Source organism: Glandiceps talaboti, chromosome 23 (assembly GCF_964340395.1).
Source record: "Glandiceps talaboti chromosome 23, keGlaTala1.1, whole genome shotgun sequence".
Classification (NCBI taxonomy): Eukaryota; Metazoa; Hemichordata; class Enteropneusta; family Spengelidae; genus Glandiceps; species Glandiceps talaboti.
This window is the reverse complement of record NC_135571.1, coordinates 1,057,129-1,072,745: the sequence shown is the minus strand read 5'-3', so window position 1 is coordinate 1,072,745 and position 15,617 is coordinate 1,057,129. Positions and strand designations below refer to the sequence as shown.

The 15,617-nt window shown below is 35.5% G+C and overlaps 1 protein-coding gene across 3 annotated transcripts in view; it reads right to left on the bottom strand.

The window, feature by feature from the left end:
- Positions 1 to 592: 592 nt before the first annotated feature.
- The window catches only part of LOC144452596 (uncharacterized), a 30,908-nt gene continuing 15,883 nt past the window's right edge, over positions 593 to 15,617 (bottom strand). For all 3 annotated transcript variants that reach the window (XM_078143719.1, XM_078143720.1, XM_078143718.1), the window contains exons 4-13: positions 12,907 to 13,040; positions 10,638 to 10,687; positions 9,990 to 10,063; positions 9,614 to 9,836; positions 9,108 to 9,166; positions 8,443 to 8,604; positions 7,707 to 7,805; positions 7,129 to 7,294; positions 6,183 to 6,323; positions 593 to 4,187 (exon numbers count right to left, since the gene is read on the bottom strand). In XM_078143719.1, coding sequence (XP_077999845.1) covers positions 2,953 to 4,187; positions 6,183 to 6,323; positions 7,129 to 7,294; positions 7,707 to 7,805; positions 8,443 to 8,604; positions 9,108 to 9,166; positions 9,614 to 9,836; positions 9,990 to 10,063; positions 10,638 to 10,687; positions 12,907 to 13,040 — 2,343 coding nt within the window. In that variant the 3' untranslated portion in view covers positions 593 to 2,952. The remainder of the gene's footprint in view (positions 4,188 to 6,182; positions 6,324 to 7,128; positions 7,295 to 7,706; positions 7,806 to 8,442; positions 8,605 to 9,107; positions 9,167 to 9,613; positions 9,837 to 9,989; positions 10,064 to 10,637; positions 10,688 to 12,906; positions 13,041 to 15,617) is intronic.

Here is a 15,617-nt window from a genome sequence, read left to right as displayed (position 1 = left end):
GAATAAAGGCAAGGCTACTTTCACCTTAGCTGTATTTATCCATTGTACATTGAATGACTTCTCTAAATGAGAATTATGAAAAAACCCGGCAAATCTGGTTATCAATTTAGAATACCTTCTGTACACTGTAGTGAGGCATTCTGGGAAATAAATAAAGGAGATTCTAATTTCTTTTAAAAACAGCCATTGTTTGGGCAAGGGTTAAAGTGGCTATATAAATTAGAATTGGATATATATTTTGGATTTTTAACTTATAAACAAACTTTACTATGTTTGTCTGCTTGAAAAATCAATGTGAAATAACGCAGACCAAGTCTGTGTTTGTAACTCAATAAATTGCAAAACAATAAAAAATATGTAGAATGTTTGGTATTGTACGTACAACAACAAAGTTTTTACCCATTTTGTAATCTATTGAGACTTGGTCTATGTTATCTCACATTGTGTTTTCAAGTAGACAAACATAGTAAAGTTTGTTTATAAATTAAAAATCCAAAATATATACCCAATTCTAATCCATACAGCCACTTTAATACCCCCACCCCCACCCCCACCCACCCCCCAAAATGTATCAAGTCAACTTGTACCACTTTCACTGCATCTAAAGTAAACTCCAAATATTTGATGATGGATGCCATATTCTATCGTACAGCATCGATTGTAGCTAACTTTTTATTATAATTCATTGAGAAACACCATTTAAAACTTTGTTGCAACATGCACATTTGAAAGTTTGAAGTATTCAATTCTCAGTAACCATAATAACATTTTATTTCATGCTTCAGTCAAAATAGAATAAGAAGGTAAGTTGGGAACAAGGTCTATCAAACAATTTACATGAACAGCGCCATCTACGTCAGAAACAAGGTCTATCTATATCATACACTGCCACTAGAGGGCGATAGTCACTACAACAGAAGACAAGTTAAAACATAGACCTGATGGGATGCTACACTAATATAAGAATCAAAATAAAAGTTGCTGGTTAAATACACCAAGCAGTCACCATTCATCTTATTTATTGCACAGACATAACTACACTCAGCTATAACTCGACATCCCTATTTTATCCTGCATATTAGAACAGTCCTTTGTATCCTGCAAGGTAAACCGGACTCACCCATTTAACGACAGGGAAGAGAGGTATGCCATAAAGAGAAAACTTTTAGATTTCAATCTTGTACTTTCTTGCATAACATGTACTTATTTTTATTTGAAAAAAATACTTGCAATAAGTTATCGAATTGGTGTTTATACATTCACTGCATATATACAGTTACTATTAATGTAAGTGTGAAACTACATAACTAAAGTGGAATTATGCAAATTACCTAATTACATATGCATAATTCATATAACCAAGTTAAAGTCAATGCATGTTTACTAATGACATACTATATATTTTATCTATGAAAGTTGTTTGCAAACCACTCCATAAACTAAGTTTATTTATGCAAAGTACCTAATATACTTTTGCATATTTTATACAACCAGGTAAAACTGTATGCATGTTTATTAATGGAATACTATGTGTCTTCATAACTGTTTTGTGATCTGCTCCATAAACTATTTGTTTATGCAAATTGCCATGTTATGTTTATGTAAATTACCTAATTACTTATGCATATTTCATACCACCAAGTAAACTCTATGCATGTTTACTAAAGACATACTATATGATATTGTGTCTATGTAAGTGGTTTGCAAACTACTCCATAAACTTTGTTTATGCAAATTACATAATTAGTTATGCATATTACATGCCAGGTAAAACTGTTTGAAAACTGTTCCATGAACTATCTAAGTTTATGCAAATTACTTCATTATGTAAACTTTCATGCAAATCAGTTCATTTGATATGTAATTTATGTATACAAGACTGCTAGAAATGAGTGTACTTACAATGGTTAAACTAATATTTTAAATGATGTTATTTTTCCACACTTATCTCGTCACGAAGGTGAAAATCAACAAAAAAATATTCAATCTCTTTCTTTATACACTGATGTACAATTTATTATATATAGTTACTGAAAAGAAAATAGCAATTTTAACCAAAACCTATAATAAAATATAACGTAAAAAAACTTGATCTCACTTTTCATTAGATGTAAACATGTTAACTAAATAAAAACTTTGAAACAGTTAGGCCAAAAAAATGAAAAGAATTGTTTCTGGACAGCACATGCATCAATTAAATACCCCTGCATTCATTTTTATTTTAACGTTTGTCCAGCCCATGCAGTCTGGAGATCCGGGGAAAACACAAAAATAATGCTCCCTACATTAATTATTGCTTCAGTGAAGACAACTGTACAGCCAATCTGCCCCCACATACACACTTGCTTTAAAGTACTAAATAAAATGAACAGTAACTGCCATAAATAGTAGATGTAGTGACAGCTCTGACAATTACAAATAAATAATAACGAAAACAAATCTGTGTTGTCGCACCACTTTCAACAAAATGTCCTGACCAGAAACAATTCTTTGTTTGGCCATAGCTGGAGTATGATTGGCAAAATGGAATAATGATTTATTTTGACACACTTTCTACCTTACTTACTTTGTGATGTTAGTTTATCTTGAATCTCAAACTTAGAGATTTCAAATCTATAAAAACCCAACATTTCATCAAACTTTTACTCCAAAACAAGATCTGTTTAAACATTTGTGTACTCCTATTATACATTGTATTCTTGAATAAAATTTATAGAAATTAAAAAAAAAATAATAATTTGAGACATTTTCAACAATTATCATTGAATGACGTGCTTGTAATGAGAGTTTGATGACCATATTAACAGCACCATTTGTAATTAAATAAGAAAGAACAAAAAAATAATCTTTTTAAATATAGTAAATTAATTCAACTTTGAACTAAAAGAAAACATGAATGGTTCAAAGTTCAAAGTTCAAAAGTCAATAAATATGTAAGTCACATGATTTATATTACACAAGGAAGTTCTTGATGACAAGTTGAATTGGTCGTCGACAGACAGGACATGGTTTGCCATGGCGACGTAGTTTCTTGGCACACGAATAGCAACACACTTGGTGACCTGTTCTTCCATGGATAATACTTGCAGTTTTGGGTCGCGTTAAACAGATCATACACAGGTCACTGAATGCACGGCTGTCACTTTGCTGCGAACTTGACTGACTCGCATGTTCTGAAGGACTTTCGTGAGATGTTGAAGGTTTTGGTGTCAAAGGTGAGAGATCAGGTCGCTTACTTTGTGATGTCACTGGTGAGGTCAACCTGGGAGACAGATGTTCAGGTGAGCGACTCATTCCATGCGTTGCACTTTCACTTCTTAATGTTGAACTGGAACTCAAATGGATACCTGAGTCACCTCTTTCTTCTAGTCTAATTCTCTTGGGTGGCGTATTTCTAAGACTATAGCCTACTGCATGCTGGGAGTATGACTCACCTTCTGACGGTGGTGACATTGTACTCTGGGAAGTCTCTCTCCTGAGAGGTGGTTGCGATGGACTGTCTCTGACAGCTTCTAGACCACCTCGACTCTTTTCAGGTACTGCATGACTTTCACTGTGTGAATGACCATTGCCAACATCTGGCTGATCAAACCCAGGTGCACTGGAATATCCAGGTGTATTGCACATTCTGTGACCATTAGCAGGTGAATCAAAGACAACAGCTTCTGATTTGTCCTTCTCCGGTGATAAACTATCTCTGCTAGTCTTTCTCTTCTTGAGTGGCAAGCGTTCAGGAGAACTCTCCATAGTTAGAGAGCGTTTGACACAGTGTGTCACTGCTGGTCCAGGTGTACTTCCGGATCCTGTTCCCGGTGAGTGTGGAACATCAGCTGGATCAGTATCAGGCACATCACCTTTCCCAAAGACGGCATAGACGATGGAAGCTTTGTCGATATCATTTGGATCAGTGTCGGGAATATCCTGTCCGATCCCGGATCTCATTGTGAGATTGATTGCCTTCTGTTGTGCAGGTAATGCATTGTGTGCAAAGTGCGGCCACAGACCAGCTTCATCTTCCGATAACCGGATTTCTCTCTGACCAATGGCTGTATCAATATGTGCGTTACTGGAATAGCGCCCCTCAGCATGACTTGGTGAACTGTCAGGAAAATCGTCCCCTTTCCCACTGGATTTGTCATCAGATGTTGAAACTGGTTGAAGTGGAATAATCGGTTGTTTTGGAATACCTGCACAAACATGGAAATGACAGAACAATTACGACTACATGAAATTATGTACAAAAACAAATTTAAATATCAGAAATATACAACCCATAACACCAAAGTAAAGCATTTTCTGTATGTACCACAATTGTTTATAGCATCCATATCAAGTACAACCCATAACACCAAAGTAAAGCATTTTCTGTATGTACCACAATCATTTATAGCATCCATATCAAGTACAACCCATAACACCAAAGTAAAGCATTTTCTGTATGTACCACAATCATTTATAGCATCCATATCAAGTACAACCCATAACACCAAAGTAAAGCATTTTCTGTATGTACCACAATCATTTATAGCATCCATATCAAGTACAACCCATAACACCAAAGTAAAGCATTTTCTGTATGTACCACAATCATTTATAGCATCCATATCAAGTACAACCCATAACACCAAAGTAAAGCATTTTCTGTATGTATCACAATCATTTATAGCATCCATATCAAGTACAACCCATAACACCAAAGTAAAGCATTTTCTGTATGTACCACAATCATTTATAGCATCCATATCAAGTACAACCCATAACACCAAAGTAAAGCATTTTCTTTATGTACCACAATCGTTTATAGCATCCATATCAAGTACAACCCATAACACCAAAGTAAAGCATTTTCTGTATGTACCACAATCGTTTATAGCATCCATATCAAGTACAACCCATAACACCAAAGTAAAGCATTTTCTGTATGTACCACAATCATTTATAGCATCCATATCAAGTACAACCCATAACACCAAAGTAAAGCATTTTCTGTATGTACCACAATTGTTTATAGCATCCATAACAAGTACAACCCATAACATCAAAGTAAAGCATTTTCTGTATGTACCACAATTGTTTATAGCATCCATATCAAGTACAACCCATAACACCAAAGTAAAGCATTTTCTGTATGTACCACAATCGATTATAGCATCCATATCAAGTACAACCCATAACACCAAAGTAAAGCATTTTCTGTATGTACCACAATTGTTTATAGCATCCATAACAAGTACAACCCATAACACCAAAGTAAAGCATTTTCTGTATGTACCACAATTGTTTATAGCATCCATATCAAGTACAACCCATAACACCAAAGTAAAGCATTTTCTGTATGTACCACAATTGTTTATAGCATCCATATCAAGTACAACCCATAACACCAAAGTAAAGCATTTTCTGTATGTACCACAATCGTTTATAGCATCCATATCAAGTACAACCCATAACACCAAAGTAAAGCATTTTCTGTATGTACCACAATCGTTTATAGCACCCATATCAAATACAACCCATAACACCAAAGTAAAGCATTTTCTGTATGTACCACAATCGTTTATAGCACCCATATCAAATACAACCCATAACACCAAAGTAAAGCATTTTCTGTATGTACCACATCCATAACAAGTACAACCCATAACACCAAAGTAAAGCATTTTCTGTATGTACCACAATTGTTTATATCCATTGCAGCCTTTAAAACCACATAGGATTAAAGCATTCACATTACAACCTCTATCCTACCAGGTCCCCAATTATACAGCTGGGTTGACTAGGGTACACATAGGATTAAAGCATTCACATTACAACCTCTATCCTACCAGGTCCCCAATTATACAGCTGGGTTGACTAGGGTACACATAGGATTAAAGCATTCACATTACAACCTCTATCCTACCAGGTCCCCAATTATACAGCTGGGTTGACTAGGGTACACATAGGATTAAAGCATTCACATTACAACCTCTATCCTACCAGGTCCCCAATTATACAGCTGGGTTGACTAGGGTACACATAGGATTAAAGCATTCACATTGCAACCTCTATCCTACCAGGTCCCCAATTATACAGCTGGGTTGACTGAAAGTTTTGACAGAATTCTCACAGGTGGGTGTTCCAGATGATGAAAAATGAGGATGTGAACATAGTTGCTATGACAAGATCATTCACAAACTTACCAATATCTGGTTCATCACCTCCAGTGACTGTCACTGCATACATGGAGTTTGTCAAGTTCATAACAGGTACGCCATCTTGGAATGATGTTGCTTGGCTGTTGCTACTAGCAACGGTAGATGAAGACTGATGTAAGATAGCATCTGATAACAGCAGAAAAGATAACAAAATTACAGAAAGTTGAACTGTTAATTATCACAACATTTCAAACTAAGCTATTTTAAAATCACAGTCAATACTATATACGTTAAACTATCTGGTATTAGCCTTATTACTGTAGTATAAACTTTTCAAAATTTCCAACACAAAGTTTTAAAGTGGCCATATGGATGAGAATTGGGTATTTATATTGGATATTTTAATTTATAAAACAATTTTATCATGGCTTGCTACTTGAAAAACCAATGCGAAACAACATAGGCCAAGTCTGTGTTTGTAACTCAGTAAATTGCAAATTATGGTACGTACTTTTTACACATGTTTTAGCTTTTTGCAATGTATTGAGTTTCACACACAGACTTGGTCAATGTTGTTTCACATTGATTTTTCAAGGAGGATGGCATGATAAAATTATTGATAAATTAAAAAATCTAAAATAAATACCCAATCCTTATCCATATGGCCACTTTAATGAATGGAAAAAATACTTAATCAACAAGTTAGTAAATAACACTATAAATATGACTGTGGCAACCAGGGTTTCAGTTTACTAAGATAGGTGCAAACTAAATATATTGTTGTTCAATGTGGTAGATTACATAAGTGTGTGACAGTGGGTCCTCTGTTGTGTGGTTCTAATCTAATGGCTTATGATCTCAAAATATGCAAATGACACGACGAATATGCATATCATCTTAATATGCAAATGACACTATAAATATGCATATCATCTTAATATGCAAATGACACTATGAATATGCATATTATCTTAATATGCATTGTTCTTACCTGGAGCTGAAATTGATCGTTGGAGTTTTCTTTTCTCTCGAATATTTCTGAGTTGTGCTAACTTCTCTGTGTCTGGAAGCCAACCTTTCCTGAGTGCCCAGCAACGTATACAATACCTACGTATCGGTGAATTCAAAGTTGAACACTCCGTACAAGTCCATTTATCCTATGATGAGAGGACAATAATGTATTATAGCAAAGTTTTGGCATAAGAACTAAATATTACATCTATGTCTGAGATTTTATGAAAAGCATTGGTATCCAAGGTAACATATTCAGTTCACTTGTACACTAATGACATCATCTGATTTTAAACAAACATGACCAACAGGAAAAGCTATCATGAAATCTGATTGGCCAAACAAAAATAGTATAGCTTTCAAAATCCAATCAATAAATGTCTTTCATCAATGACTTTTGACTAAACAACTGTATCAAGAAATGTGATTGGTAATCAATACACTTTTTAATTTCAATTTTTGGACCTCAGAGCTTTGGACTATTGGTTGTTATATCTACCTGATCAGTGAATTGTGTCAGTGACCTTTCACCTTTGAACTATTGGTTGTCATGCCTACCTGATCAGTGAGTTCCGTGTCAGAATCACTGCTGTCGTCATCAGCAAAACAGGAATCATTATCATCTTCATCACAAAGTTGTAAGACTTCGTATACTTCCTGTCAAAATAAAACCATCGCAAAGATGTCAGTCCACCTAAATAATAATTTATCATCAATTGTAAACTGATTCACCAATATGCGAAATAAGAAGACACTATACATATATTTATCATGTATTTATATGCAAATGACTTTATCACTATGCAAATTACTGTTGATGAACTGGCTGCAATATGCAAATTATTCTATGAATATGTATAATTTATGAATATAAAAATGAGTAAAGAAATCCCATGTAAGAAAATTTGGGGAAATTATTACATGTCACATGATCTCATGAATATGCAAATACAGTATGCAAATACAGTATGGGTATACAACAAGTTACTTTCATGGATATAGACATAAATAAACTGATAAGAACATGGGATGAACCTACATGAGAGATGACTGTTGTTGTTGTTGTGTATCAAGGTATGACAGTTTCATAGTGTAGTGAGGAGGAAATCAATTTCCATCTCAGACCGCTGGAACCCCATGGAATTAACAAATTATTTACATTCCCTAATATCTAACTATGCTTATTCTATCTTTCAGACGTGTTCTATAGGGTTCTTCTTTGGTGCGCGTGACTTATATATATCCAAGCAATAGAGTAAAGGATAAAACCAAAATTGACGTCTGTTTGTCTCACCTCAATTGATGCATCACTATCGACTGTCTCAGATGTATCATTTCCAAAGGAATATCCTTCACTGGCATCGGATTCCACTTCATATTCCACGGAAAAGTGACCATCTTCTTCCAGAAACCACAGGTCATCTGATGAGTCAGCTACAACAGCTGTTTCTCGTCCCTGTAAAGTTCAAAGTTCAAAGTTCAAGTTCTTGAAATATGTGTGGACATAAAAAATTAAGAGTTTTTTTGAAATGTTGTTAATAAGAGGGGAACCATATACATGCATCAATGGTCCAGTCTTGTACAATTTTGTCTGTTTCTTCCCGTTTCAAAACTTTGCAAAGTACATGTAAATTTTTTTGATGGATTTGGTTTGCCATATAGAGAAGTAAGTAAGTTAGTAAGCAGCCAAGCTAACCAGTCACTCAATCACACAAGCAGTCAGTCAGTCAGTCAGTCAGTCAGTCAGTCAGTCAGTCAGTTAGCCAGCCAGCCAGCCAGCCAACCAACCAACCAACCACTCACCCAATGCCCACCCACCCACCAACCCACCCACCCAATCAACCAACCAGCCAAATGCCAGAACACTGTTCACTACAGCTGAATGATCAACCATTCCAAGTAAGCTTTGTTAAAGAATTGTGTCTGAATAAAATGATAAAATAGTTTTGTATAACTTACCTGTACACTACAACTTGTGGCTGTATATTCTGAAGACACTGTCTCTTTATCTCTTGTATCTATCAATCAATAAACATCAGACAATCAATTGATCATTCAACCAACAAACAAACCAACCAACCAACCAACCAATCAACCAACCATCCAGCCAGCCAGCCAGCCAGCCAACCAGCCAACCAACCAACCAACCAACCAACCAGCCAACCAACCAGACAGCCAATATACATATCCAATTCATTTGTTTACCTTCCCTGTTTGCAACACTTCCGTTTGTCCATGTTGTACCATGGATAACAATACTGCTATGATATTCTCTATCTCTAAAATCTTTTAATACTAATAGGTTGTGGTGTTCACATGACTTCACTGCTGGACACTATGAGAAGTCTATGGTATCTTAAATAGAATATTCATCCAACATCTATAATATACATACTGCTGGGCTGAAATAGAAAAGTCATCTGACTTCCACATTATTCATATTACTTGGCCTATAAAATACTTACTCTCTTTACTTGGTGGTGATGTTAAAGAACTGCCACTGGGGGACACTGGTTTTGTCTCCATGGAAACCACATTTGAAGTTGTTGATACACCTGCATCAATCATGACAGTTGGTGCGGGCATGGAAATTGATGTTGCCATGGATACAGATGCAGTACTGTCTGGTTTAGTACTTGATGCTGATGTCATGGAAGTGGTGCATGTTGCTGTTGTTCTGACAACCATCTACCAATAAAACAGAGACGTTTAGTATCGAATATTAAATCAATATTTTCATTCTAAGTATTTACCCACACATCACAATATTTAATCAAAATTTGGAACAAGGTTAACATTTTTTAAGTTATTGAACAAAATATCATGAAATGTACAACATACCTGCTCATGATGATGTTGTAATGTGTAGTATGATTGTCTTTGTTGATGTTGGTAACCAGGGTGATGCTGGACAGCTGGTGAATGAAATATACAAACATTAGGAAATTAACATGTACAGGTCAAAGGTCAAGGAAAGACAGCCACATATGCAGTTGAGACAAGTTTTACTTTCAAACATACATGATACCATATCACCAAGGAGAATTCACTGAGTCAATTAAGTGTGTATAGGTCATAATGCAAAATAACGTACCACTTTCTCTAAGTTGGATTTTTAATTCATAAAACAATTTTATCATGGCTTCCTACTTGAAAAATCAATGTGAAACAACATCCACCAAGTCCTTGTTTGTAACTCAATAAATTACAAAAGCATAAAAAATGTTTGATATTTTATGTACAATAACAAACTTTTTACACCTTTTTTTGCTTTTTTGTACTGTATAAAAACAGACTTTGTCAATGTTGTTTTCACATTGATTTTTCAAGTAGTATAAATTAAAAATTCAAATTAAATATCCAATTAAATTAAATATCAGCCCTTAAGAAGTCTTACAGGTTAGGGTATGGAATAATTCATCAATTGTAGGCAACCCTAAAGAAGACTTACTTAGATGGGCTAGATCATAGACACTAAAATTGACTTACCTAGGTGGGCTGGATTACTAACAATGATGACATTCTCAAACAAGAGATTCCTGAAAATTGAAACAAAATTCAAGATATTTAGACTTTTTTTTCATTTCCTTTTGAAAAAGAAGTATTAAAGTAGGTAAAAACTATGTGACTTGCCAGTTATTTTAACAGAACTTCCATCATACCAGTGTTAAGGGTGGTAAGTAGGTAAAATCTACCCGAGTTCCCCAGTCATTTTACCAGGGTTCCCTACCAGTGTTAAGGGTGGTAAGTAGGTAAAATCTACCTGAGTTCCCCAGTCATTTTACCAGGGTTCCCTACCAGTGTTAAGGGTGGTAAGTAGGTAAAATCTACCTGAGTTCCCCAGTCATTTTACCAGTGTTTTTGTTAAGGGCTGTATGACTGAGTTAGGATGTGAGTTCCCATATTACAATTAGTATGATACATAGGGCAATTACAAGTAATTTAACAAGAATTATTTGTGTTTCACTGTTTTACCATAGTTCTATAACATGGCATTGGCGGGAAAATACATTTTCATCACAAAGTTTATCGCATCATACGTAATAATCGATAAAAAATAATCCTTGTCATTGTGTTTCATTTTAAAATTGATAACGATAAAAAAATCATGCCAAAATATGAAAATTCATGTTTGGTTTTGTATAAAACTTGTTTCCTTATCTAAATACGATAAATGTAAAAACTGCACAGCATTGATAATGTTCTAATCAAATATCTAATTATTCATAAGTACTTGATAAAACTTGTCCTGAACAGGAAATCAAATAATTTCCTGTCAATCATCTTTAGAAATATGAAAACATGTTGGAGCTGGTATCAGTAACGATTGGAAACAAAGTTTGTTTGAAGGTGACAAGAAACAGTAGGTAAACATTTCTAAAGGGGCGTACATCGAGTTCAGCCATTTTTAGGACGTACTTGTTTTGTATGCACTAGCTGAAACTGTAACTTTTTAAAAAAACTGTTAGTTTTTATGATTTCACTGTTATAGTACACTCAACAGTATTGAATCCCCTGTCAGTAAACATATTCATGTAGCAGTATATCATTTTTTTCTCGGATAAAGTCGGTGGTGAAAAACTAGGTGGGGGTCGGGTCCTACCGACACACGAAATTTTATCAACATTTCGTGAAATTTTTACAAAAACTATAAAAATGTGAAAACTTATCATCGACATTGTCAGGGACATACGACAATACATTGTCTGAAATTTCTGCTTTCAACACCAAATTTTATCAACATTTTGTGAAATTTTTACAAAAAGTATAAAAATGTGAAAACTTATCATCGACACTGTCAGGGACGTACAACAATACATTGTCTGAAATTTCTGCTTTCAACACCAAATTTTATCAACATTTCGTGAAATTTTTACAAAAACAATTTTGATTGTATAAACATGTGTAAACTTGAAGAGAGAGATAGTACTGATACCGAGTAATTTTCAAAACAAAATCAATAACCTTATCTTAACTTTTACAATAACATTGCAAGGTTTGGTAGCAAATAAACATTCTAATCTCAATCTTGTGATAGGTAGCTGACTTAATCTCATCAGATTAAGATTAGTAATGTCCATGGATTACAGAAACTGATAAGGTCAAGTTTGGGCATGCCCAAGGTAGTTGGGGGTCAGAGGTCAATCTAAGAAGGTATTTGCATAGTCACACAGATATACATTACAACACAAAATTCACTGTTGGACTGGACTAGTATCACTAAACCAAACATTTCTACACCAAAATATTTTGAGGGGTTTGGGTCCCTCTTCTTCAGTGAATCATTTATTGTTAAACTACTTGTAAATACTAAATCCAGCAGGTACATGTATAGTTATGACTGAGTTCATATATAGATATGTCAGACTAGTGTGAAAATAATGTTAGGCTGGTACTAACACTGGATGGGTTAATACGTGCACCAGCCCTATGTTAACACCTGACTAGCTCAGTGCTAACTGTAACACTAGGCTGACACTAACACCTCACCAGTATGTGTTAGTAACTGGAAGGGTTAATGTCTACACCAGTCCTACATTAACACCAGGCTAGCTCAGTGCTAACACTGGACTGGTACTAACACCTCACCAGTATGTGTTAGTAACTGGAAGGGTTAATACCTGCACAAGCCCTACGTTAATACCTGGCTAGCTCGGTGCTGACAATAAGCATGTCCAAACTTTCTTGAAGAGTAGAAACAAAAGAATGTGTCAACAATGCCACAAGAGGGCGCTATTTATACGGCGTGACTACTCACTTGACATCCTTGATGGTGAATTCTTTGACTCCGAACACTTTACCAAGTGCGTCATTTTCACAATAGACTTTCCGAGGGTCTAATTGGTCATACAGCTGTCTGCTACCAATGTAGGTGATTAAATGGGAAAGTACCTGGTGAAAGGAAAAATGAAAAAAATGGAATAAATTCAATATTGTGTGAATTTCTGTAGAAAATGTACCTGAGTTCCCCAGTTATTTTACCAGGGTTCCATACCAGCGTTTTTTTTAAGGGTGGTAAGTAGGTAACATCTACCTGAGTTCCCCTGTCATTTTACCAGGGTTCCCTACCAGTGTTTTTGTTGAGGGTGGTAAGTAAAAAATCTACCTGAGTTCCCCAGTTATTTTACCAGGGTTCCCTACCAGTGTTTTTGTTAATGGTGGTAAGTAGGTAAAATCTACCTGAGTTCGCCAGTCATTTTACCAGGGTTCCCTACCAGTGTTTTTGTTAAGGGTGGTAAGTAGGTAAAACCTACCTGAGTTCCCCAGTCATTTTACCAGGGTTCCCTACCAGTGTTTTTGTTAAGGGTGGTAAGTAGGTAAAATCTACCTGAGTTCCCCAGTTATTTTACAAGGGTTCCATACCAGTGTTTTTGTTAAGGGTGGTAAGTAGGTAAAATCTACCTGAGTTCCCCTGTCATTTTACCAGGGTTCCCTATCAGTGTTTTTGTTAATGGTGGTAAGTAGGTAAAATCTACCTGAGTTCCCCTGTCATTTTACCAGGGTTCCCTATCAGTGTTTTTGTTAATGGTGGTAAGTACGTAAAATCTACCTGAGTTCCCCTGTCATTTTACCAGGGTTCCCTATCAGTGTTTTTGTTAAGGGTGGTAAGTAGGTAAAATCTACCTGAGTTCCCCAGTCATTTTACCAGGGTTCCCTACCAGTGTTTTTGTTAAGGGTGGTAAGTAGGTAAAATCTACCTGAGTTCTCCAGTCATTTTACTAGGGTTCCCTACCAGTGTTTTTGTTAAGGGTGGTAAGTAGGTAAAATCTACCTGAGTTCCCCTGTCATTTTACTAGGGTTCCCTACCAGTGTTTTTGTTAAGGGTGGTAAGCAGGTAAAATCTACCTGAGTTCCCCTGTCATTTTACCAGGGTTCCCTACCAGTGTTTTTGTTAAGGGTGGTAAGTCGGTAAAATCTACCTGAATTCCTGAGGTGTTATACTTGTGCTAAAAATATATACAAATTTTATCGTAATTCTCTCCCTCTGTCATTGGGAAGTACAATATAATTTCTGTTAATTCAGTCATTGTTCATTGTGTCGGTGTTAATCTCTTTATAAGTACTAGACTTATAATTATCTATAATTTGTACAGTTTAAGATTCCAGAACTCCATGTAAGCAGTCATAACTCCATCACTGTGTAACTAAGCAATGTCATAATGACCTCTCCTTACCTTATCACGACATCAACCCATACCAATCAACTGTATGACCCTGTGACATTTTACAACAACAACTATCGGCTACACTATATCAAACCTCTATAAATCAACTACTTCTCTTAACTTGCTCTATATAATTGTGTTTTTGACCGAGTACAATAAAACTATCTAAATTCCACCACTCTTCATATGGTCCTCTCCCCCCACCCTCACCCCTGACAAAATACTTTTAGATATGCCATTATTTTATCAAGAGCATGTTGGCAACATCCAACTGAGGTCTCTGGTCATTTAATTAGGATTTTGTACAAATTAACAACAAAAAAGATGCGAAGTACATGTAGGTATATTCTACCTACATTTCAAACATGTTTTATTGGAATTAGTTGTATAGTTATCGAAGGGCAGTTTTAAATACATGGAGATAAAGTCTACTCAAGTTCCAAGTTTGTTTTACCAGGGTTCCATACCATTCTTTTTTGTTAAGGGCAGTTAAGTAGGTAAAATGTATCTTAGTTCTCCTGTCATTTTACCAGGGTTCCCTACCAGTGTTTTTTCAAGGGCAGTAAGTAGGTAAAATCTACCTGAGTTCCCAAGTCGTACCAGGGTTCCCTACAAGTGTTTTCGCTAAGGGTGATATTAAAGTAGGTAAAATGTACTTGATTCCTAACTATTTTTTACCGGCAGGGCTTTGTAAAAGTGTACCACTACATAAATAAGTGTTGACATGTTGTATCTTATAGACTACATTAAGTATATCTCTGATACTGAAGCCTTGAAGCTTTGCAAACTACAGGTACAAAACATATACACAAAGTGATTCTATCAACTCTGAGGCTGGCAAAAAACGACTATCAACAGACAAAAAACAACACAAACATTGTATCAATTTGATAACAGTTCAACTGTTGTACACTCTAGTCTTAGCCTGGTGCCTGTCACTGGAATGTGGACTGACGGTACTTGTGATATCAAATCAAACAACTTGGTATGTGTAGTAGCAGTGTTTCAACTTGTTGTGAGGGCTTGGCAAATTTGAATACATTTGTGATTGAGTACAGGACAGGACAAGTCTGTTCTTTCAGTACCTCATTAAGGTAACTAATCGTACAAAACTGACACTCACTATTTTGTGAGAATAGCTACTTCTAATCTATGAAAACATCTCAACTGTAACTGATTGTACATACTTCACAATTGTGTTGCCATGGGGATTGTTCTACATTTTGTATTTTGTTAGAAGTGTTAGTTTTAGGGGTGACGACAAGTGGTATTTTTAGGGTGATGACAACTAGTAGGGGTGATG